The sequence below is a fragment of the Malaclemys terrapin genome, chromosome 4, assembly GCF_027887155.1.
Source record: "Malaclemys terrapin pileata isolate rMalTer1 chromosome 4, rMalTer1.hap1, whole genome shotgun sequence".
NCBI classification, from domain to species: Eukaryota; Metazoa; Chordata; order Testudines; family Emydidae; genus Malaclemys; species Malaclemys terrapin.
Window position 1 is genome coordinate 55139575 of NC_071508.1, and position 26521 is coordinate 55166095.

General features: G+C 43.2%; 1 protein-coding gene across 3 annotated transcripts in view; it reads right to left on the bottom strand.

Moving 5' to 3' along the window:
- Window positions 1–26521, bottom strand: part of SCUBE2 (signal peptide, CUB domain and EGF like domain containing 2) — a 67748-nt gene that overhangs the window by 26098 nt on the left and 15129 nt on the right. For 2 of the 3 annotated variants that reach the window (XM_054024670.1, XM_054024668.1), the window contains 10 exons: window positions 23150–23284; window positions 15895–16020; window positions 15469–15585; window positions 14129–14218; window positions 9721–9837; window positions 8500–8622; window positions 6810–6926; window positions 1558–1680; window positions 950–1066; window positions 232–318 (listed from right to left, as the gene is read on the bottom strand). In XM_054024670.1, the coding sequence (XP_053880645.1) occupies window positions 232–318; window positions 950–1066; window positions 1558–1680; window positions 6810–6926; window positions 8500–8622; window positions 9721–9837; window positions 14129–14218; window positions 15469–15585; window positions 15895–16020; window positions 23150–23284 (1152 nt within the window). The remainder of the gene's footprint in view (window positions 1–231; window positions 319–949; window positions 1067–1557; window positions 1681–6809; window positions 6927–8499; window positions 8623–9720; window positions 9838–14128; window positions 14219–15468; window positions 15586–15894; window positions 16021–23149; window positions 23285–26521) is intronic. The other variant, XM_054024671.1, reaches the window with a different exon arrangement.

Below are 26521 nucleotides of genomic sequence, written 5' to 3' on the forward strand. Positions count from 1 at the left end.
TCTGTATTCTCATTTGCAGGAATGTGGGAGATGCTGTTGAAGCAGCGCACGGACTTTGAGGACGGTCGTTGTATGTGTGTTGTGCACACTCGGGTAAAGAAGAGGAAGCAAAAATTAAGGTGGTAAACTGAAGGAGAGAACACCACAAAAACTGAATAATATACCCCTGTTTTACACTGCCCTACTACAAGAGATGAGCCAAGTCATGCAGCATGTAAGTCTAGTAATTACCCAGGCAAGTAGATTCATTTGTATTTTGCTGTTTTTTCTTAAGCTGAGAAGAGCTGCCACAGGTCAGAGTGTAGGCGTCTTGCATTCCTAACAGACAGAGTATACAGGCAGACGTTAAAGGCAGGATGCAGGCTGCACACACAGACTGCGGATATCCACACAGGTTTTAAGACATTGGTAGTTTACTGATCTTTATTCCCTTTTTTTCCAAAGTCAGAGCTTGGGGTAACTACCTGCATTTTTTTAAATAATCAATGTTTTAAAAGAGGTCAGATATAAATGTGGCTTTGCCCTCTTGTCTGTACGTGGTCCTTAACCAAAGGCTGGTTTTGTTTCCTGTTCCCCTGGACACAGGGGCTGGGAGTGCCATGCAGGCAGCACGCTCAGATGCAGAGGATGGAGTGCCTCACATCCCTGAACAACCTTGGCCAGTTGTGGAATGGCACGGACAGCACTGGGATTTCTATCAAATCCTCTTCATCGAAGAGAACAACTGTTATGATCTGGGGGATCTGAGGGTAGAGTTGTTATACAAGACAGAAAAAGGGGGATTCCTAGGGCTCTGGCAGGGACCTGAAAATCCCTATATAAACAGAAAAAGTTTCTCTTTTTTCATTACTTATTACAGACTTTCACAAGAGTAAGTATTGTTATTCTTAAATTCTCTACATAGCAGCACATATTGAACAACCTTATGTTTTGTCCTGTTTGGACTTACCAGAAATCAAATGTACCTCGGAGGGACAGTTTAAGATGCACCTATCACTCCCATCACTCCTTATACAGGACAGCAATACTTTGGGTGACGTATCATCAGGCAGGGACCCCTCTATCTCTACACAGGATAAAACACAAACACTCATGGGAGAAGTAAAGCATCTGCATTCACAGAGAGACAGACTTGCAGTTACATCTGCCACATAACTGGTACCAAGCTGCATCCATGCAATTAACATTCTATACAGAGAGAAGTGGGAGGGAACTAAAAAATAAAAAATCACACACGGATCAAACACCTCGTGCAATTTCCTTTCATGTAAAATTATCCCAGCATATTTTTCATGCAGGAAAGCACAAAAGAGAATGAAAGAATAAGCCTAGATAAAAGCACAGAAAAGAAAGCACCAAAACCCCACAAAGTATCTCCTGTTTTTCACCTGTTTCAACAATGCCCATCATGGCTGATTAAAAAGTAAAGCAGAAATCTAATGAAGGAAATAATGATCCATGCTGCTTTGTTGGATGGATCAAGATTTTTAGCACTGCCTAGAGCTGCATAGCCTTCAAGCACACTCAAAGTATTAACACGTCTTCTATGCACCTTACCAACACAGTCCTTTTTATTCCAGTGTAATTTGTGGCTGGAATGACACTGACATTCATAATCCCCCAGTGTGTTCACACAGGTCTGCTGGCAGGCTCCATTGTTGATGCTACATTCGTTAATATCTAAAGAGGAGGGAGAAAAAGGCATTTTAAAATATTAGTCTAGTATCATTTTCACTCAGTGTTGAATTCACACAAATAAAAATTGGGTAACTGTGCACACAAACGCTGCTCTGTATAATTTGGATCTAATTCTATGGGCAACTTTTGAAAATCTGACCGTATATGCTTCTGCATTCCCTACCACCCTTTAGCTGATCAAAGTGGTTTAGTTGTGTGTTAAATATGCCCCAAATTGACTATGTTACAAACATTCCAGCCTCAGCAATGTGCTTCAAAAGTTAACAGAGCATTGTTTATAGTTATTTATTAAGTTTGGAACAAAATCAGACGATAGGATACAAGATTCACACTGACCATTTGTCTTAAACATTCAGAAGCATAAATATGTTGCAATACATTTTATCTCACTGTTAATGAGTACACGGGGGCAATACTCTGTCGCATATTGTTACCCCTTTTGGCGGAGTTCTTAGCCAATATTCAGGACCTTGCCAGGTTGCTTCCATTAGGGTAAGAAATCAGTTATACAAGTCAGGTAGTTTTGTGTGTGTGTGTGTGTGTGTGTGTGTGTGCGCAATCCTGTTTAATTATAAAGAACATACACAAAGCCTTGTTTTCCTGAACATAGGGGGTAAGGATAGGAGGGTGTTGGGACCTCAGTTTCAGTGGGTCTAGAACCTAGAGCTGTAGGGGCCCTGGATCTCTAGTACTCCCTTGTCATCACCAAAGGAGATAGATGAAGATATCTCACTGATCCTGAAAGGTCAGGCTCCACAGGAAGTCCTATCAGAATGCCCAAGGTGTGTGGTTGCCTGATTGGCTCACACCCACTACTAAAGCCAGGAAATGACCTGTATGGCCTGTCCGAGCACTGTGCACAGTCTCTCTCTGTTGCTGCTGCCTCAGACCCGTCTGTTGCCTGTCTCCTGTGATCATATCCAACTTCCACTCCCAGTTTCAGCTCTGCTCCTGTTCCTGTCCCTGCCCTCCATTCCTGCCTTGCTCCTGCTCCATGCCTAATCCTTGCCTTGTCTCGGCTCCTGCCCCCACGTTTCACTCCTGACCATTGGCTACCAGTTCCAACCCCAGCTCATCTTCTGGCTACCAACTCCAACTCGATTCCTGATTTTGAGTCTGGTTCTGACCCTTGGCTAAATTCCCAACTCCAGCTCCACTCTGACCACAAGGTCTGATCGCCTACATGCTGGTTCCTAACATACTGGGTGCAGCAGGCAGTTTCCTGACTTGTGATTCACAGACAGTCCTGTGACCCAGGTCCCAAGGAGCTCTGTCTCTCTGCTCTCTCTCAGGGCTTGGCTACACTTGCAGATGTAAAGTGCTGAGAGTTAAACCAGCCTTCGGAGACCGCAGCAGGGAAAATGCTGCCGTATGTTTACGCTGTCAGCTGCAAGGACACTAGCGAGGCCACATTAGCAGCTCTTGCAATGCCACAAAGAGCAATGCATTGTGGTAGCTATCCCAGTGTGCAAGTGGCTGCAATGTGCTTTTTAAATGGGGTGGTGGAATGTGACAGGGAGTGTGTTGTGTGTATGTGGGAAGAGAGACAGTGTGTTTTGGGGGGCTGAGAGCGTGTCGGCATGCTGTCTTGTAAGTTCAGACAGCAGCAGACCCCCTTTGTCCCCCCTCCTCACACACACTCACAACAGCAACATTCCACACTAATGGTTGCTTTGTCCCGGAGCAGATAAGCATGCCAGCTGTCAGAAATGGAGCTTTGAAAGGGGATATCCGCATGCCTGCCAGCCAATTTCAAAACAATGAGAAGAGTGGCCACTTGACTTCAGAGGATTATGGGACGTTTCCGGAGACCAATCACAGCGCACTAATGCAACACCTTGTTCACACTGACACCAGGACCTTTCAGCCGGGACACAGCAAGCTTTAAGCTTCTTGTGGAGGTGGATTATCAGGAGCGCTCCAGCTGCAGAGTCCAGGTGCTCTCCGTGCCTTGCCAGTGTGGACACCTCAGGAGTTAGGGCGCCCCGGGCTGCTTTAATGCACTCTAACTTGTAAGTGTAGCCAAGCTCTCAGTTAGTCTCTAAGGTGCCACAAGGACTCCTCGTTGTTTTTGCTGATACAGACTAACACGGGTACCGCTCTGAAACCTATTGTTTCTAGTTATCAATACATAAAGGGACTTTTAACTGCTCCTTAGCCTGAAAGATAGGTGCTTAGCACATCCACCACCTTTAATAAGGTCTGACTTATCTGTAGATCAAAGGCCCACTTCATGGCAGCCATTAATACCTTCCAGCATAACAATAATATACAGGGAAGCCTTTTAGTAACAGAAGGGACTGCTATTTTTCTCTGTTATAGGGGTGGTCACATAATGACGTACAGTTAATATGGAGGAACTTTTGTGAGGCCTGATATTCTATTGGCCATTAGGGCACGTGGCCATAAGGGTCCATAGATAAGTTTCACTGCATATGACACAACACAATATCCTGCAATATACTGATCAAACCTTATTGAATTAAGTCAAAACTCACTGAATTTAGGAATTTATTCTATTAAAAAGTGCCAATGATTGCATACAGCCCCTCAATAGTATGTATTTCCATGGGGGGAAGGAACCACAGCCCTCCAGGAAGTAAAAACAGCGGGAGATGGTCAGGCAAATTCACAAAATTTGAAACATGTGAGAGAGCTACCACCACTTGGCAAGAGACTCATATGTACTGGTTCAAACTGGATTCTCCAGAGAGCAGCAGACAAAAGGATTTTTGGATAAATACCCTGAATTAAAACTAACCCAGGCCCTTCTTTCTGATCCAGCAAATGGATAGGACCTCAGGCCAATGAGGGGCTCTAATCCTTAGGGAAGGGTTGGAAGGACCTGAGCCCACTTAGGCCCCATAAGACTTGGATGATGGTTTTCAGCTGAATGAACCTGTGCCCACAAGGAAAAAACCCTATCTGGGATTGGAAGGACTCATTACCAGCCAGAGCTCTTATTGGAGTGCGGGGTGATCTCTGGTGATCTTATCAGCATCCATGTAAATTCTCCTATTGTTTTAATATATTTTCTCTGTGATGTTACCTTAAGAATAAATAGGCTTGCTTAGAAAGAGCTGTGTGGTAACTTAACTGTGTCAATTACACCGTGTCCCATCTCTGAGGGGAGAAGTGAAGCAGGCCTCCTTAGGTAGCCTGTCTTTTGCTGGGGGAGGTCACAGTATAGTCAGGGAACTGTTTGGCTAATCAGAAGGGAGAGAGAGGCAGGTCTCCACCCAAGAGAGGCAATGGCTGCAGAGTTGGAAGCCTGAGAGCGAGTGCCTTGGCTGGACCCACAGAGGGGAAATACATTGCTCTGAACTGTGACAGCAATGTCGTCATATTTTTGCCTCTCTCTGGCTGGGCTCTGTAGAGGTTGGAACAACCACACTCAAAGATGATAAACGAAAAAGTCTTAATTGGCATGTTTGCAACATGCAGCTCTTAGGAAGCCAGGTGAGCAGTCTCACCTCCTGCTGGCTACTCTCACTGACATTATTCCCAGTGCTATACATATTTTTTCTCTGCCCGACACAAACGCAGGTCTTTCTACCTGATCTCTGTAACACACACTGCAGAATCACATCCCACACCATATGAAACACATTTCTCATAGGCCTTCATTCTTCTCCCATTGACTTGAATGGCACAGGATCAAACCCATAAAGAGGAGTTTTTATGTGAATGTCCAAGTGAAGCTATTTCCTAGAAGTGATTCCACTCTCACTGGAGCAGCATCTTTGTGAGTTTCCATAACAGCAGTGTTCATCCATTCTCCTGTGTTCCCAGTTCCCACTCCACAGGGTAATGATGTGACTGCACTACCCTGAGTCAGGGGTGCATGGTACCTTACTACCAGTCAGTATGAACAGGGGTCACAGAATCAGGCCCCATGTTAATAGAAGGATGTTCATATAAGACTGCATTAAGTACAAAGGGGAAATGAACTTGGTCCTGTTTGTTCACATTGCAAAACTACCACAAACCTGATTGTCTGTCTCTGCCTAAACAAGGTCCAGGACTGGAATGGCAGAGATCTTGCAGGTCAGGAGGGGAAAATGGCAATACTGTGTGGGGAAGTCTGCACAGCATCTGCCTTCATTAGACAAGACTCAAGCCAACTGCAATTAGTCCCTCACATTAATAAGCAATGAGGTTGGGAGACCTTGGGAGTTAGATGCCCAAATATCATTGAAATGGGTGCTGGGTATCTAATTCTCTTAGGCTCCCCTGAGAATCCCAGCTTAAATTCATCCCCATGGTTACAAACACCCAATATGATGCAAAGGAGAATTGTGAAAATAGCAAAGTATTTGCATCATGGTCCCTAAGATCAAGCCTGCCCATTTTGCCTCATATTCACATATGCCTATCAGTGAACTGAATACATATATGTAGTCATATAAGATCTTGCCCATATTTCACATGAAAATAGCTTTGTTTTCATTTAGTGACAAATAACTCTGGCTGCTTCATATGAACGTTCTGCAAGTTTCCTTGCTTCAGATGTCAGACCAAGGTTCATGTCAACATATTGGTCTCTTTCATTTAGGGTTTCTTTGGAATCAGAAGTAAACAATTTAGGGCTAAATTCTTAGCTAGTATAAACCAGTGTAACTCCATGACTATAGTGGAGCTACACCAGTTTAGATCAAATGAGGATCTGGCTGTTAGGCTTGTTGGTAATGTGCATTTATTCTAAAGAAAACCTGCAAAATAGCTAACATCATAATTCATTTGAAGCCTTTTCTTACAAGTTTGCAATTAGTGTACAGAACGCCACATGATCAATGGGAATTTTTGATGTGGAAACACGGTTGGATCATGGCCTTAGTATCTACATGTGGAATGCATCTATTTGTTCTAATGGTCCCTGTTGCTTTCCAATACATAGCTGGAGGGGCGGAAATCATTTAAGCTAAAAGACATAGTCAAACATGGAGGATTGTGTTTCATTTTGGGACTGTCTCCCCTTTTGAAAAACTGCCTGGAAAAGACAAAGGCTACATTTGCTGTACAGGGTTTTAGACACATGGGTCCCAGTGACGTTAATGAGCATTGCTCCAGCACTCTGACAAACATATACACTAGTATCTTTTTATACTCACCTCCACAATGTGTGAAGCCATAGAGAATGTATCCTTTGTTACAACTACACTCAAAAGAGCCTGGATGATTGATGCACGTATGGTCACATGTCCTTTCAAAAGAACATTCATCAATGTCTGTAATTTTTAAAAGGATACGTTAGTGTCTCTTGGCTTGTCAAGGAAGCATTTATGAGCTAGCAAATTTGGATATAGAAACACACAGGTTTATATGACCTAAGCAAGTTCTTTTAAAGCCATTAGTCTGTAACATATTGAAGTAACAACTTTTAAGAGAGCAGTTAGTTTGCCAAGTAAGACATTTCTTGGCAAGTGAGTAAACTGAGGTTATATTTTTAATAGTAATGTTTAAAATAAATTGCTGCAAAGTTCTCTTCACTGCAAAAGACTGTCGTCAGAAAAAAATGCTTCTTTAAGGGAAGGCAACACAGAGTCAGCCGGAAAAATATTTTCCAAGTAACTTTCCATTTCCTTCTGCCTTTTTACAAAACTGGGAGGCCAAATTTTTACCTCAACTGTGCATGTGCAGTGCTTGTTTTAGATCTGTGCTAGGCCTCTCACCTAGCGACTGAAATACCTCTCCCAAAGGCGAAAAAAGGACAGGAAGCTTTGGGAATTCGTGCAGGTGAAAGGCATCAGGCTGGTACCCCTAGAAACCCAAATGCTCTCCTTGGCTGTACAGTGCGTGGGCTTCTGCAGAAGCTTCCTCCACCCAGCCCAAGCAATATGCCTCAGTGAAGCTCTGGAGCGACCATCACCTGGGTCTATTCTTCGCTTTGTGCAACACCATTGGATACAATTATCAATAGGCCACAGATTCATCACACTGCATATCTTGGGCTTAAGCTTTGTATGCCTTAAGCCTTTGTCTTTAATGCTGGCTAGAATGTCTTTGCCTCATCCAGCTGAATTTTTCCTAGGCATTTTAATCATTTTGTATATTGTACACTTTCACACTGAATTTGCTTTTTTAGGTAATGGCCCAATTCTGCTCCCACTGAAGTCAACGGCAAAGCTCCCATGGGTTCCATGGGCAGCAGGATCAGCGGCCCTAAATGTTTATTATATTATCACCAAAAGTATTCTATGCTGCTATAACAAAATATTAAACATGATGAGGCTTATCCTGTTCCCATAGAAGTCTGTGGCAAAACTCCCATTGACATAAATGGGAATAGAACTGGAGTCTTACACCAAATTTGCTCTTTAAGGGATCAGGCCCAAATCAAGCTACATCAAGTTTACAACATTCTAGAAGTGACAGAAAAAACAGACAAAAGGAGATATAAATCCTTAAAATATACATTCATAAACAACTTCCATCAGAAATCTTGGAAATCCTACATTTCTCTGGCAAGTTTGCTCTGCATAAATATTTGTCCTGTTAAGTCTGATCTAAAAAAAGATTAGAAATAGCCACACTGGAGTGAAGTTTCTTTCCTGATAGTCAGTTCCATTTTCTGCCATTCTCTATTATTTTCAGATAACCGTTCAGCGTACAATGAACACCCTTTCAAACAAATCTCCCACTCTGATATCATGCCAAAGGCTTCGATTTTTAACAGCAACTTTAGAAAGAAGAAATCCAAAGCATGGAAATCATTCTGGAGTCTACCCACACCTCATTATTTCAGTAGGTATCCAAGTCAATCTTATTTATTTTACTTTTTTTGCCTCCCCATGCACATACCTTGACAAGACTTCTCATCTGTCAATAATTTAAATCCTTTTTTGCAGCTGCAATCAAAACTGCCGACAGTGTTTTTACAAAAATGATCACAGCCTCCATTGCTGGCCTGGCATTCATCAATATCTGTAACAGAAAAGTGATTAGGAAATAAAAGGAACATGTTTGGTCTCCTTTCATTGGTAGATCCCAAAGACATACATGTTCTATGGATGAAACGGCTGGAATTGACTGGAAAGTTCTCTGCTGGGAGAGTCCTGAACAAGATTCAATAACTAAATCACCTCGAACTTTGGGAAAATTCAGATTCAGAAATTATCTTTGCAGTTCAGCCTCATTTCTGTATTATTTCCATTCATCTAACATACTGCTATCAAATTCACTTTTGCTTGAGCACACACATACAGGGGGCTCTTTCTCATCTCATCTGATTAGAGAAGATAAAGTCATTCGTCCTTCTGGAAAGCCTTTAGAACCTTAAACTAAGCTTTTCTCTTTAAATTCTCTCTCTCTTCCTCCTTGCCAAACCATTTAAGAATTTACAGACAGAAGAGACCTATAAGGTCACCTTACCCTGCCCACGCCAATGTCAGATTGTTGAGTTCTTTGTCTAATTCTAAATAAGCCAAGCAAAAGGGACTCCATCACTTTGCTTGACACAAGTCTAACAGACCTCACTCTTGGGAATTTTATTCATATGTACGACCTACATTCTCCTTTGCTCATTTTCAACATGTTATTCCTTGTTATATCTGCTTGGCACAGCATAAATAATTCCACACCCATCTTCACGTTTAGACCCTTCAAATGCTTGTTATATTATCAGGCTGATGGTCTGCTCCTCCATGGGATATACACCTGTAATAGCCTGCATGCATGCCTTGGCAGGTGGACTAGCAGGCTACATTTACCTCCATTGTACCACCAGTGCATTGCTACATCCTGATTAGAAAAAGAGGCCATACTGGAGATCGGAAGGGCATCAACGGCAAAGCAGAGATACTTTGCACTCATATGCTCCATATCTAGGGATAGTGCAACAGGGACCATGTGAAAGGGGATTGTGCATCTCTCCCTGCCTCAATGCTTCCCTAGTGCTCTCCAATGCCCAGATAGATACACATTGGCTTTTTCTCAGGAATGCTTCAACTAGTTTCCCTTTGAGAGTAGTGCACTTGCTGCTAGGTGTTTATACAGGTATGTTTACAAAAGTGCAAAATCTACCTTTACATGTCTTCCCATCAAACTGGAGTGTAAATCCGACGGGACAGCTGCAATGAACTCCAGTCGAGGTGTCTTTGCAAGTGCGGTCGCAGCCACCATTATTTACAGCGCATGTTTCTAACACAGAAAAAATAACACTAACATTTGTACAGACATGCTGTAAGGGAAATAAAGTAGCATGTGGTGCTAGTAGTGGCCCGCTCCATTTCTGTTCAACTATATTGTATATTTAGAGAGGGAAGAAAATATCTACATTCCTTGTGTCTGTCCTCCTGTCTGTCTAATTTATGTACGTACCAGTTTTAGCAAGACGTCTGGCTGGGGATAGGCAACCACCATCCCTCCCCAAGCCACTTCCAGCCTTCTGTGGGGCTTCCTCAAGGCTCTGTCCTTCTCTTCTCCCTGTACATCTTATCTCTGGGAAATTTCATCCATAAACACAAATTAAGCTACCATCTCTATGCTCCAAACCTGTCTCCTTCTGCCCAAATTAAAATCTTGGCTTGTCTCTCTAACATCTCCTCATGGATGCCATCAGTTCAAATCAACACCGCTGATAAAGAATTCCTATTGCTGCTCCGCAAAGCTCTCTCTGCTGCCTTTAAATTTAAATTTAAAAATTTAAATTAAAAAAAAATTAAATTAGTGGAGATATCCTATCTCCTAGAACTGGAAGTGACCTTGAAAGGTCATTGAGTCCAGCCCCCTGCCTTCACTAGCAGGACCAAGTACTGATTTTTGCCCCAGACCCCTAAATGGCCCTCTCAAGGATTGAACTCACAACCCTGGGTTTAGCAGGCCAATGCTCAAACCACTGAGCTATCCCTCCCCCCTGCCTTCTTTCTCAATCCCTGTAGAGAACACCACCATCCTGCCTGTCAGTCTGGTCCATAACCTGGGTGTCATCTTTGACTCTGCTTTACTTCCACAAATCTAGGTGTCAGCAACCAGGGCCTGCAGCAGAGCCAGTCGCTCAACAAAATGAGCACAGCTGGCCTGTAATAGGCTGCCTGATTGGCTACGTGGCCTGACTGACTGGAAGAATCAGTTGACTGACTTTTAAGACCAACAGCAGATCAGTGGCTGATCAATGGGGGTCGCAATAGTTCCTGTGCCTGCTGGTTCCCAGTCCTGCTCCTGCCTCCCCTCACTCCAGGTAACCAAGTTATGACCCTCGGATCTAATTCCTGACCGAGTTCAGCTCTGACTGTTGGCTCTGGCACCTGGGAGCTGAAGAACACCTGCAGTCTGCCAAAAAAACCCATAAACACCAGGCAGACCAAGACCATCAGGCTGCCCGCAATCTGGCCATAGAGGACAAAGTGTGGCTCTTGACCAGAAGCTTAAATCAAGCCGCCCATCTGCCAAACTAGACTACCATTCCCGAGCCCCTTCAAGACTATAAAATGGGTGAAGCCAGTGGCCTTCGGATTACTGTATAGATGCCCAAGTCCTCGAAGATCCATCTTGTCTTTCAGATTTCACTTTTAAAGCCCTATATCGAGAACCCATATCCAAACTGTTTCAGTCCACCACCCTCAAAAGTCCACAGACAGGAAAGTACTTGGCCCACTGGATCCTCAACTCTCAGCGAGTGAGAGGAAAGCCCCAGTACGTGGTGGACTGGGAAGGGTATGCTCCAGATGAGCAGTCTTGGGAAGAACAGCCATGCCCTGGACCTCTTACGAGAGTTCCATCGGAAGTACGGAGAAACCAGGCCCCAAGACCCCTGTGAGGCGCCTGCAAGGAGGGAGTACTGGCCGGAATCCAGGCTTGCAGCACAGTCAGTCTGGAAGCAGGGCCTGCAGCAGAGCCAGTTCCTGGGCAGCCTTGCCTCCCTCCAGGTAACTCAGTTCTGATCCTTGGCTCTGATTCCTAACCTCTGACTTTGAATTTGCCTTTTGGCTCTGGCATCTGGTTCTGGCACCTGGGCTCCGACTCCTGGCTCCAGATCTCAACCTGGGCTCCAATTCCTGGCTACTGACTCCTGTTCTAACCACTAGGAGTGACTCCTTCTCTGACCATTAGACCTACTCCAACCACTAAGCATGACCACCTACGTCCCGGTCAAAGACATCAGGCTATGTCTAATCCTGCCAATTCTTCCTGCAGAAGATCTGTAAAATATGGTCTTTCCTATCCATTCACACAGCTAAAACTCTCTTCCAAGCTCTCATTATCTCATGTCTCAATTACTGCGACATCCTTCCTCTGGCATGACAAATGCAATCCTGCCCTGCTTGCATCCATTCAAAATGCTGCTGCGAAGATAATCTTCCTAGCTCATTGCTTTTACCACGTCATCCCCCCTCTCTGCATCCCTCCTTTGGCTCCCCCATCTCTATTATATCAAACATAAGCTGTTTGTTTTCACTTTCAAGGCCCATCACAGCCTGTCCCCACCCTACCCCTCATCTCTCATTCAGCATGGAAAAGTCGACTCCTGCCTCCATCGCCCACTTGAATTTTCAAACAAGCACCTTTGTGCTTTCCCTCATGCTGCCCTTGACAGTTGGGAGGAGCTCCCCATAAACATCTACAAAGCTACCTCATCATCAACCTTCAAAACCCTCCTCAAAACTCTCCTTTGCTGTGATGCCTACAAACAAAAAACAAAAAAACCCACATAACAACAGTTATGCTGAGACCATTGCTAATCATACTGGCCATATTATCTCATTGTTTCCTTGTATTCCACCATTGGTTTGTCTCTTGTTGCCTCTTGTCTGAGGCTACCATTGTAATTTCTTTGGGCAGGGAACATCTTTTTGTTCTGGGTTTGTAGCACACATCACAATGGGGTTCGCTCCTAAGTGCTCCGGTAATATAAATAATAATAATAAGCTCGCTAGCACAGAACAGTGGAGACTGCCCTTCTCCTCTGCTAGCCAGCTCCACCGCATGGGTGTGGGGAATGAACTTCTCTCATCTCCCACTGATCTTAACGGGACTGTTGGGAGCTCAATACTTTTAAAAATCAGGCTGTTTATTTAGGAGCCTAAATATGGATTGTGGAGCCTAACTTTAGTCTCCGATTTTTGAAAGCTTTTGCCTTTGCCTCCAGTGCTTTGATGAGACTGCCGGCAGGAATAGTAAATGATCAGTGCCAACTGTGGAGATGCTTTTATGACACAGATATCTGTTCACTCGGAACCGCACTGAGATCACAGGGACTTGTTCCACAGTCCCCTGGATTAAATCGAACCTTTGGATTAAATCGAATACAACTAAATTTAGTACATACTGAAACATTTCAGGAGTGAGACGATGTGTGGCACTTCCCTAGGAGAGGAAAAAAAGTGAAGCATTGGAAATTTCTTGTACTGTGGGAATTTGCCGCCCTCCCCAACTCCCTATCAGCTACAAAATCAAGGGTGAACTCCAACTCCAAACAAGCCTGTCCTTACAGTCCATTTAACCCTTCAGTACAAAGAGACACACACAAGGAGAAATAGTACACCTTATTGTTAAAGGGACAAAACAAGTTTAGAGGATACTGTGCCTGATTCTCATCTTCCATACACCAGATTTATACTGTTGTAACTATCTACCTCAGGGAATCAGTTAAAATACTGGTGGTCTAGTAACCTACTTACAACATGGTTAAAGACTGTAATATAGATAGGACCTAACCATGCTCCCATTAGACAGTCACAGACTTTAGCCCATATACAGAGATAGAGCTAGGTCCTGTCCATACTATAATTTTACTCTATGGTGATTGAGTCCCCTAATTTAGCTAGAGCTGTAAGGTCAGGGAGCCTGAGTAGAGAAGAAGAATTATATGAAAGTGGTTAGCATTCTGGGAAGCATCTAAAGAGACTAGAACCCTGCTTTCGACCAGGAGCTGGACGTTCACAGTGCATGTCTCAGAGATAGGAAGGATAGTCTCATTGAAGCACTGGACTAGGACTCACAAAACCCAGCCAGGGTCAGTTTCCAAACTTGTAGTGGGACTTTGGGCCGTCCCTTAAATCCCTCTGTGCCAATCAAAACGGCCAGTACCAAAGAGTTTAAAGGTTTTGAATTTAATCGGATTCTAAAAGAAATCATCTGACTAGGAGTTTGATGAGTTTTATATTCAAGCTCTGAACAGCAGAATAGTCAGACTGGGCAACTCAGTAGTTAGGGAGTAGGTAGAGAGGAGGTTTCTTGGCTCTGGTTCAGCTCATACTTCTATACATCCTGAATACTATACATGATTACTTATATACTATAGGGACGTAGCTTTTCCTTAGAGGTGAGCGAGCATCCGTTGAGTTCAATGGGTAATGCATGCCTCTCCAAGGGCAGACTTTAGCCCATAGTCACAATAGCTATGTTCGATGACAGCTATCCAATACAGTAAGGGTTCACCACGTAAGACTAGTTAAGAAACCCCACAGCAGAACAAGATAGGCACTTTTACCCATGATCAGCCGCCGCTTTACTCGCTTGTCCACATCCGTTCCTGCTGTGGCATTGCTCTCAGAGATCTCAGCTACAGCCTCCTCTCTTTCTGTAATGCAAGTACATGGGGGGTGGGGGTGGAAATCAGTGAGTGGTGGTGCAACTGTTGGTACCTAATGCAGCAGTCAACTATCTTGTACGACACTCCTTTTGAAATCCAATTCTAAAACAAAGCTAAACTCTACAATTAGTTGAATCAAATATCATAAGCAGAAACAGTCAGAAATAAACACTTAAAAACAAAAACATTAAAACTCCCCGATTAAAAATGTGATAGCTTTTCTTGGTGTTTTGTTTTAATTTGCTTTTCAAAGACCCATGTGTTCACCTCAGAAACCTTAAAACACAGTAGCTGTGGTGAACAGAACAACAAAAGGATTAATCAGAGATCAGATGCTACATACCAGTGTTCTGCCATCCTGATCACCCATTGACTAATGAAAGAGATGGCTAACTATTGCTGGGTTTTTGTTTTTAATCAATGGACAGAGACTGGTCATCAAAGCATTTGTGTTCATCCACCAAAGCATTTCTTTACGTAAGAATGGATGCCTTTCTAACAGATATCCTTTAGTTCAATCGAACATTATGGGTTTGATGCAGGAATTGCTTGTTGAATTTCCTGTGTTACACAGGAAGTCAGACTAGATGATCCTAGAGGTCCCTTCTGGACGCTATGAAAACTTAAGAAAATGGAAAGAAATTGTCCCCTGATTAATAATAATTGTCCCTCTGGTACCTTCACAGGTACCAGAACAAAATATACTTAAAAACAGATTTTTTTTCCTTAAACATTCTGGGCCAGTTCTTCTGTGCTTCTCACACAGTCAGAAAGCAGCCTGTAAGGAGCAGATGGAGAGTCCACTGACATAGGGGAAGGTCCATGGGATGTAAAGCCAACACAATCAGCTCTACACCACCTTCTTCTGGCCTTTCCTAGCACTCTGGTGCTCCGCAGATAGTGGAACACTCCATAAGAGATTTCCTGTAGGCATCACTTAAAGCAGCTCTAAAGTTTCTCTAAGTTATGCCAGGGGCCAAACTGGATCCAAATTTCAGGGAGAGGGGCAGAAATGTGACCTAAAACCACTTTTCCTTGACATCCAGGTCTTGCATCAAGCATGGGTTGGTCAGACCCATGGATCCGGCCTATGCTTTCAAAGTTCTTGTCGTTTCGGCCTTTATGCAATTTTTCAGCAATATAACTGGAACGTATTACTCCTGCAGAAATGGTAACATTTTGAAACTAATTTACATGTCAGTCATCAACAGAAAAGAATCCATCCACTGCTTACTGACCAAGGCAGGTTTTCCCATCCGAGTGCACTGTGTACTTTGGGTGACATCCACAAATGGGCCCATCATCAGCATCCTCACACGTATGCTGACACCCACCATTCCCATGATTGCACGTCACTGGAAAGAAAACATACAGTAAAGCCTCAAATTTCCAGATCCCCGCACAGGGCTAAATTTACCCTTCTTGTGTGTGAGTATTAACATGACTCCCAAACTAGAGCTTTCAATACTAATTGATGGATTTGTACAATGACATTTTGAAAACCCACTGATTTAATCTGATATTTCACTTCATCAAAAACGTGCAGTCTAAATAACGTCATCCTAGCACATCCATAGATACAACTGCCCAAATTAGTGATCAGCTGCAGAAATAATAGAATTCTATTTGTTCCCTCTAAGGATCAGTATGAATTTGTTGCGTACAAATGCAGTCCCTCTGGTTCCTGGCCAGTTCAAATCCAGGTCTGCATTCACATGCCACTCCTCCTTTCGGTGCTTCTCTGCAAATATGGGCACAGCCATGGTCTTTATTCATGCAGCTCATGCCATCTGGAAAACAGTACAAATGTCATAGATCATCAGTATCCTCAGTGTCTTCAGATGTAGGTAACAGCTCAAATACAAACATTAGCCCAACTGTAAGTAAACAGCAGACAACTTTTGTATCTCTTGAAAGAATCTCCTGTATCTGAACAAAAGAGAAAAAAGTATCAGCTGATATACAAGAAATAAAAAGAACCTAATCCTGCTAAAAGCTAAGCAAATGGCCTGCAAGGTAATTTCTCTCCCCTAATCCATTGTCTGCTTGTGTCTTAAGGTCTCTGGGGTAGGGACCTTCCGTCTCTGTGTTTGTACAGCATCCAGCACAATGAGACCCCAATGTTTGTTAGTAATAACTCCTCCTCTTCCTCCCACATATTTTTATAGGAATTGAGAGCTGCTCCGAACCTTGCAAGACCGGGCACTAAGGCTGTCATTTCCTATTTATTCTTCCCATAAAATAGCAAAATGAGATGTTGTGAGGCAAGGGACTGTCCAAATTTATTCAGATACATACAAAATTCAAACACTTCTCACAACTTTTCAAATTACTGGCCTTGAGCCATAGATTCACAGAGCCACATTTCCATTAGTGGTTAGCAGCGGACCCAGCAGTCACACATACTTGTACCCATGGGCAGCAAAGAATTTTCTGTTTTGGGAGCATCTTAACCTTTTCTGATATCTACTGGCCTCTTTCTAATTTCAACAGTACATTTTAACACCTCTGGGAAGTCATCATGATGATTTATATATAACTGCACCTCTGTGCTGTGTCTCACTAGCCGAATAGAATGTAGTACAAGCAAATGCAGTCTGGATCCAAATGAATAGAGTAATGTGACATTAGTTGACTTTCTTCCCTTTGGTGTACCTCATAAAAACATCTTGTTGTTTTATCTCTGACAGTTATGAGCTGTTCACACTCCAGCACTTAATCTGCAGGCTGCTGCGGTGACTCATGTGGCCTCTGCCAGAAAGAGGCTGCAATCGATTAAACAATAAGGAAACGTTCTCTGCATTATAAAACCTTTTGCCCCTGTCCAGTGTTTCAGCTAAATCCATGCCCCAGCCATTGGCAAGGCTTTACCCTACTTCCCAGCATTGAAGAGCCAAAGTTTATTTTAACTCTATGTGCCATAAAGGTTCTATTGTATCCCACAGACATTCTGATGCAAAGGTTCATCCCCTCACTGGGATTTCTTAACCACTAAAGTCCAGCAGTAAAAACACGCAACTGCTGTGTTCTTTTGTTCTCCTTCCTTTAGAATTACTTACAAAAATAAGGTCTCTTAAAAGATTATGGGCAGATCCTCTGGTCTGGCTGAGCTGTGCTCACCATAACCTGGGAAGGGAGCCACTCGGGTAGCTCTAAATAACCGGAGGATCCGAGAACTCTCAGGGAGCCTCCCTGTGGGAATTTAGGCCAGGTTTACGCTTGCTTTACTCTGGGGTTGGGACTTTAATCTCGTTAGTTTTTTAAGGGCCAAATGCTGTGAACAAGGCAGAGTCACTGGGTCCTGGAAGGCCCATTGAACCTTCCTCGATAGCTGGTGCTACAGCCTCTGTACTCAACACTGCAAACTCAGCCAATACAATAAAGTAGCTCCCATAGCTACTGCAGCACCACCCGGGCAATAGGGGGGTTGGGAGGTGGATGGGGATCCACCAGGGTCCTTACCCCAAGGATCTTACAATATAAAAAGGAGTTTACCATTCAAGTAACAGTGCACTATTACCATCTCTGCTTCTAGTATTACCAAGGTACTCCCCAAAAGGCAACAATATATCAAAGAGACAGAATGGAATCATGGTTGGTAAATCCAAACTCTCCTTGAGGAGTCTGAATGTTAGGGAGGAGAACGGAGCACTTCCTTGGGACTTGGGAGACCTGGGTTCAATTTTCCTGTTCCACTTCCTGTGTAACCTTTGTCAAGTCTCTCCGGGTCTCAGTTCTGCAGCTGTAAAATGGAGATAATAGCACTGTCCTACCTCAGGGGGGTGTTGTGGGGCCTGATCTACACTGTGGGGGGGGACAAGCTAAGTTATGCAACTTCAGCTACGAAAATAGCACAGCTGAAGTCGACGTACTTAGAGCTACTTACCGTGGTGCCTTCACTGCGGTAGGTCAACTGCTGACGCTCCCCCGTCGACTCCGCCTACGCTTCTCATTCCGGTGGAGTACTGGAGTCGACAGGAGAGCGCTCAGCGGTCAATTTATCGCGTCTTCACTAGACGTGATAAATAGACCCCCACTGGATCAATCGCTCCGGAGGTAAGTGTAGACATGCTCTAAGAATAAAGACATTAAAACTTGTGAGGGGCTCAGACACTATGGTAATGGAGACTTTTTAAGTACCTAAGATAGATCGACAGAAATGTGACTTAGGCATCATCTGTAAGGAATTCACTGCCTGGACTTGACTCCTTGAAGACATTTGTTCACATTGCAAAGCTGTTATGGTGAAGTAGTTCTCAAGCAGCTGCTGCCTGTTGTAATAGCAATCCTGGATATCAGGGCTGAAGCCCATTGACAGATCTTTAGGCACAACTTGCAAAATGTCCACACATCACTATTGGTCTCCAGCCTAATCCATCATGAGTGTCACACTGCACAGAAATATCGTAATACTGCAAAAGTCCTAGCATGAAACAATATATACAAAACACACACACCTCTTGCAACAGCACAACTTTTGGCTGGAATGTGACTGCAAAACAAAACACAAATTTCCATATTACAGAAATGTTGTGGTTTAAAGTATGAACTCTCATATGACTTAGTAGCGTAGTGCAGAATACTTTAGATCCTTACTGAAAACTCCTGTATTGCTAAAATTTGGGAAGCAGCAGAGAAAGACTGACTGCTACTCCAATGGAAAACAGACGGTGCATCCCAAGGAGAATGTGCTTTACAATAAACTAGGCTAATGCAGTGGGTTATTTATTTATTTATTTATTAAGGAAAGGAGTTGCACTACCATCCATTTCTGTTTTCTTCTTAGATAATATAACCACTTCAAGAGGACTCTGGTCAGTTTATTTAGGCTTGCTGGCTAATCCTATTGGGGGCCCAATCCTGCGCCCACTGAAATAATTCCCATTAACTTCAGTGGAAGCAGGATCAGGCCCCGAATAAAAAAAAAAAAATCAGAGACAAGCCTCATTGTGTAAAAGAAAATAAGCAAAGGTTTCCTTAACCCATGCATTTTCAAAATATCTTCTCTTTGAAGCAATATTATTAAATGAAGAAAAAATATTTGTAGTGGGAGCTGGGATCAACCTTTCATAAACATTCAGTTACATTTTAATCAGGCAATTACTTTGCATATTATATTTTTGACATCCCAGTTTTAGGCTACAATATTCTTCCTCTATTAAGAAAGCTTTAAGTAACAAAGGAATGGATGCTACATTGCTTAGATTATTCTGCTCTATTGGCTTTTTGATTCCTTTCCCACAGTGAGAACTCAGTAGAAGCCTAACAAGACAATGATGCCTCAAATCCGATAGAATATACAAAAGAGCCCAAAGAGCCCCACATGAAAGCTATCATCCACTATTATAGTGTCAATCAAGGATCTGTGCAGCACATAAGATCACAAATTAGCCTTATTAACTCTAGTGTTTTTGTGACATTTTTAAGCTTAAACATGCAATATGATCTGTCTGTAAACTAAGAAGTGTTAAGAAAGCATTAAGAGAATTAACGGATTAGTTTCTGTTAGCAAAGTAATTTCTTTGTGTGCCTGCATCTCCTGAAGGAGAAACTGTTAAAGCAGGTACTTTGGTAAAGTTCACTGAACTCGAACAAATGGTTTAAATGCTGAATTGGGAATTGCTCAGTTCTGTGCATGTGGAATTTGGTCACTTCTCCACCAAAAGTTAAAATGGACCTTACAAAATGAACCACATTTTAATAGTAAAATACCCAGGGTCTGACTAGTTAAATATGCTTTCTTTGACCAAAAAACGGGATATTTTATGGAGAAGTGCATCCAAATGTTTTAACATTTTATTTGCTATAAATCAGTCACATTATTTCGCAGGGTTGTTAGTTTACAAATCAGTTCCAATGAATATTTTATATATATAAAATATATAAATATACATATATATAAATGTCAATGTAACTACTTGATATGGGAATGAGCAAAGTGATTCAATTCTTATGCAGTCATATCAGTGGAACTGCGTGGGGAATAAGTCAGAATGGTATTTGTCCAGCCAAATGTACACCCAGTTAGCAAACCCTGCTAAGCACTGAGGAAAGGTGCTGTACCACGGCTGGGTCATATTCATCACCATAACTGCCATTCTGTTGTCAACATTGAGGCTCAGATTCTGGACAGTCTTATGCAGGCGCACAAGGAGGTGTGAGGAAAGGATGTCCCTGTACAAAGAGCGACTAGAATCTTGGTGCTGGCCCTGCTTGAACACAAGCTAGGGGAATGTCAGCACCATTAGCACAGCTCGACATCCTGAGAGCACTGCATCCCTTCCCACCAAGTGAAGAATGGGGCTGGTCCTGTGTAGTGTGCATGCTTTACCCTGTTAAAAGAAGCAGCATTTCCCACTCCCAGAGACGTTCTGGCTGCCTAGGTCTCTACAGGTAAAACATCAGTGCCTTTGTACACCAGTCTTCAGGTGGCATGGCTTTAAATCTAACCCTAATGAGCCAAATCCTGCAGCTCTTATTCATGCCCATTGATTTTGGCCCAAAAGAAGTAAATAACGGTGGTTTGTGTGACATACTGCGATGGACTGTGATGGATTCCTGAGTGGAGACAGATTATCACTAGAAATGGTAGTAAGAGGACACATCATGGTCACAACACTTATTTCTATGGTTAAAAACCCCACATGCATGACATTCCCCTGGAATTTGCTAACTCAATATTATGAAGTAAATTAAACAACAAAGAGAAAAGCCATAGGTAGGTAAGTGATTTATCGCTATTACTGATGCAATGTCCTCACAAAGCATTTGTTCTGTCACTTACAGCTGAAGAGGAATAAATCCAAGGCATGTAGTCAAGGAAAACTTATGATTGTGCACAACTCAGTGGGAGGTTCTGAGCCCAGCTGACCTACGCAAGGCTTAAACAGAGCCAGAGAATCATCTGGAGCACCACTCTGCTCTGGATCCACCCCGCTACACTAAGTAACTATCACACCTGACTATTGCCTCTTCTCTAAAAACTCCTGCAGTGTCCCAGAAAACAGTCCTGAGCCAGACAATGTGGAGCACAGCAGATGAGAGAGGATGGATTCCAGAAAGCAGATAATCCGAGGCAACCTCACCATGCAAATCTGCAGGAGGAACAGAACAGCCTCTCCTTTGCCTTCTCACTCTATCCACAGGCCAGGCCTCCATATTTCTCCTGCCCCGCCTCCACAACCTCCTTACTCTGTAAGCTACTTATACGAACCACATCACCGCAGAATCAGAGAGCCCACAAACATCAACAGAACACTAGGAACATCAACAGGACACTTATCCTCAAGCCCACAAACATCAACAGAACACTTATCCTCAGAACACTAGGAGGTAGGGAAGTGCTCTTACAGATGCCAAACTGAAGTACAGAGAGATTGAGTGACTTCCCCAAACTACACAGGAAATCTGTGGCAAAGCAGGGAAATGAACTCAAACCTCCTGCATCTGAGTCCTGTGCCCTAAATACATGACTATTCTTCCTTATTACAGAAGTAGGCTAAGGGAGGTGGGTACAAATGTCAGGGAAGGAAGAAAGAGAAAGAGAAATGGGAGGAGTGTCAGAGAAATAGGGGACAGGGATAAAGTGAAGTATGGGCACAGAAAAGATTACAAGTATAGAAGAAGAGAGAGGTGAGGCTCCATCGTGGGGTAGAAGAAAAAAAGAATAAGGGGGAGATGGAAAATAGATAACCATGGAGAGGTGGTTTAAAACTTTTTGGGTTTTCAATGAAAAAATGAAATCTGAAAAAAATTTGGTATTCTCAAAGCATTTTAAGTAAAAATATGAGGTTTTTGGTAAAAAAAAAAAAGTATTGGTTTCCACAAAAGTGAAAAATTTGACTTGAAAAGAAAATTTCTTCTGAAGAGGTATTGGTTTTTCACTTCCAGTTTTTCAATGAAAAACCAGAAACTGTTAACCAAAATGAACATGTTCAGAAAAAAAATTACATTTTGGTCAAAAATGCCCTTTTTTGGAATACATAAATGTTTTGAGAACAAATATTTGACCAGCTTTAGAGTCATGGAACATGGGGAATCGGTCAACCAAAAATGAGGCAGCAGGTGAAGGGGAAAGAGACAGCAAAACAGAGGAGAACAAGAGCAGCAAGACAATGGATCCTGGGAGAGAAGTTCGGGAGGAAATGGAAAAGATACAGTGACGAATGAGGGGAAAGGAAATGTTACTCCTGCTGAAACAGGACAAATGGGGAAGCCAGAGTTCTTTTCAAGACATACTAAAGAAGAGATAGAGAAAGAAGGAAGAACTCTCCACCAGGGATCAGGTACAGACATGTGATTAAACAACTGATTTTGCCTTTTGATCCATCAGACAGTATCCAAATATACGTTCATCTTGGTGAGGAAACACAAAGGAAAAAGGACCCTCTCTCCCACGGCAAAGTTATCTCATTTGACAGTGTTCCAGGCTCTGATCCTACAATGGACAGCATGAGGGCGGTCTGCAGAGCCCCCCTGAAGACAAGAGTACTCAGGGTATGTCTACACTTAAAATGCTACAGTGGCACAGCTGTGCCGCTGTAGCACTTCAGTGTAGACACTACTTATACTGACAGGAGCAGTTCTCCCATTGGTGTAGGTAATCCATCTCCCCAAGAGGTGGTAACTAGGCTGATAGAAGAGTTCCCGCAAGGTAGGAGGGGCCAGAGCCCAGGCTCCAGCCCAAACATCTACACTGCAATTTTATAGCCCCACAGTCCAACCCCCGTGAGCCCATCAGCTGACCAGGGCCAGCCACAGGTGTCTTGTTGCAGTGTAGACATACCCTTGGGGGCAGGCAAACAATGAACCTCTTCTCTTGTTGAAGAAAACTGTAAATGTTTGTGAAAATGCTTAAGAGTCTGCTATGTGCTCCCACAAGAAGTTTCTGCTCACTGTTTGGAAGGGGAGGACCAGTACCTTCGGAATGGTGAATGCACGTGTGCTGGTTGTCACTCAGGAAGAACCCTGCCTTACAACGACACTCATAGCTCCCCATGGTATTGACACACAGATGCTGGCAACCACCGTTGTTGAACATACATTCATCCATATCTGAAAAATAAAGAGACTGGGTTTGTATCAGCACAGCTGCATTTACTATCACTGCTATAAATCAGTGCCCGGAGGTTGATCTCAAAGTGTGCAGCTAGTATAGATTAAATAGATGTTTGTTTTACCAAAGTCCCAATGGGTCTATAGATCAGGGCATTTAAAGAAGATTTTAATTCTGAGGCAGAGATGGAGGAAGAGAAAATTATCAAAAAACCTCAGGCTCAGGTTCAAGCGAGAGACGGGTAACTCAATTTGGATAAAATTTGCATCACCACACTGAACCTTCACCCAAACTGCAAGCCAAATGCTAGGTCTTTGCTGAAGCTTGAGAATGTCTGATTAATTATTCTCCACCTCCCTCTTTCACCTCATCGTCTCTTATTTTGTGGCTGCTTCTGTATTTCCTGTTGCCAAGGACAGAAGCAGAAGTTACTGAAATAGTTTAAGGAATGCTGATCTTGTAATATTTATGGCCTCACCAGAGGCAGGAAGTATGGGGAACCTCAGGAGAAAGTCTGTTCTTGCAAATATCTATCTAGTTTGGCAGAAGAGTAGAAAAGTTCCAGCTAAGTCCCTGAACACTGAAGTGCTCATCTCAACCTCCAAGCCTTTTGAATTTTACCAATCAGTGATTTAAGCTTTCTGTAGCCTCTTGCTATGGTATAAACCTTACAGGCCTGATTTTCAGAAGGACTGGGCACCTACCGCTCCCACTGATTTCAGTGGGAGTTATGGATGCTGGACACCCGGGAAAACAGGCCATAAAAGTGTCATGGCAAAATTCTGCTCTCATTTGCACCTATGCAACCACAATTGGTGCATCATGTTTGCTTCCCACTCTGCTCACTGTTACAGTACTAGGGCTAAGATTTTTAAACTAGTATTTAACATTTTTTGCATAAAATAGTGCCTAAAAACTAGAAGAAGAAGCCATTTTGTTCTTACCAACAAGTGAAATCAAACACTGCAATAGAATTAAGTCCCCTTGAAACCAATGGGGCAACCTGAGTACCTAAACCAAGTTGGATTTAGCACAGCATCATGATAATAGAAAAGAACAAAGATAAAAATTATGTTCCAAGCGGTCTAGATGTCTCAGTCTTAATAGAAACAGTTAATTTTAGTAGTTCGATAGTGATCTGAATCTAAGGAATCAATATTGAAACAACCACCAACACTCTCTAGTACTGTGGATTTGAAACTCCAGAAAATGTTTCTGCTTCGTGGACCATGGCAAAATAATGGAATATTATCTTCTCTCTCCAAAAAGTAATTGTCTATTCAGCTAAAATCCAGGCACACATATCATGTCTTCAGGAATACGGGTGTGGCTCGGTTAACAAAAAAGTGGCATGAACTAAGTAAACAGTTTAACAGAAAATTAAGCAAAATTTGCTGCATGTCAAAATATCTATTTTAATTTTAAATCATACCTTCAAAGGGACACTCAAAATTAGGAGGTCTGTGATTTGAACTTCATTGTTTTAAAGTCCATTTTACCCTTTATATTCTCCCTCCACCCCAAGAACCATTGCATCAATACTGCTGTTCTTTTCAAAACAGTCTAGCAATAATGAGAAACCCTATATTAACAGAACAGTGGGCCAGTTTCTGGCTTCAGTTACCGCTGTGTAAATTCAAGGTATCGCCAGTGAAGTTACTGAGATCAGAATATGACCAGATGTATTCGTGTGCTAGAGGAGTTCTTTGTATGGAGAGAGAATATACCCCTTTATTGCCTTATTAAAGAGGCCAGGTGCTCACACAGTTGAGTGTCCTTAATGTAAACCTCATGGAACTTCACTTGTGTATTTAAATAAGTGTGAGAGAGGATAAGACACTCTTCCTAATATTAAAAAGCATCAATAAATAGTTCAGTTGCTTCTGCCCAGACTATATGGCTACCCAGCTTTGGCAGGATAGTGCAACCCTTGGAACTTAGTGCCTTCCCCACCCTCTCCCATTTACACACCAACAGACAGGACTTTGTCTATGGGCCACACCCTCAGCTGATGTAAACTGATGTAGTTCCAATGAAGACAAAGCAGCTATGCCAAATTACACCAGGTGAGGATCTTGCCCTAAATATTTAATAGAGGCCTGGTCCCATTACTAAAATACTGCGTGCTAATTTGAAATATCTCACCACTCTTGCATGGCTCACAATAGTCTTCAAATTCTGCAATAGGGGGCAAATCCCCGCCCCAACAGGAGTGGAAATCTCCTAAGGTAACATACCCAGTGATGACCCCACTGCTCAGGCAGTGATGAGCAGCATTTGTAGGGGATACACAGGGGTCCACACATTAGTCTGAGGGAGACTCACTACACGGTTCCACCAATCATTGCCCTGCAGCAAGCAGGAGCCAGAGGTACCGCCCAAACCCGGAAAGCAGAAGGGAGATGCAATGTTGGGACACAGGGAAAATTGGGCTTAATTCCCTGCTTCACCACAGACTTCCCTGATAACCTTGAGCAAGTCACTTATCTTTCCTGTACTTTGGTTCCCCAACGTAAGATGGAGTCAATAGGACTGCCCTACCTCACACAAGTATTGTGAGGACAAATACATTGGAGATTGTGAGTTGCTCAGGTAGTACAGAAATGTGGCCCATATAAGATACATACAGGGCCGGCTCCAGGCACCAGCTGAGCAAGCTGGTGCTTGGGGTGGCAGATTGTTGGAGGTGGCATTCCGCCCAATCCTAGGGTGGCACGGCTGCTTTTTTTTTTTTTTGTTCTTGTTCTGCTCTTGCTGCGCTGTAGGAGGCGGCGGCGTGGAGAACCAGAGCGCCCTGCAGGGCAGTCCTCTTCCTTCCCTCCCCGCTGACCAGAGCGGAGCCCTCACGGCAGGCGGCAGGAGGTGGCGCAGTGGGAGGGGCCATGTGGCAGCACCTCTGCTGTAGCCCTGGCCGCCTCCTTCTCTCTCTCTCCCGCCTGCTCCCTCTCCCACCCCAGCCGGTCCCCCTGCACCAGCACTCTGGCCGCTCCGCAGGTTTTTTTTGTTTGTTTTTTTGTTTTTTTAACTTTGCCGTTCTGGCTGCCCCTTGTTTTGTTTTTTTTTTTTTTTTGCTTGGGGTGGCCAAAAAGTCAGAGCCAGCCCTGGATACATAAATGGGAGGGTGAGGCATAGCTACTCCATTATCTGGAGAAATGATTCCTTTCTCCCAACCCAACACATGGCTGGGACCATAAATTAACATTTCCCAAAAAATGGGAAATGTTCCTGGTATTAAA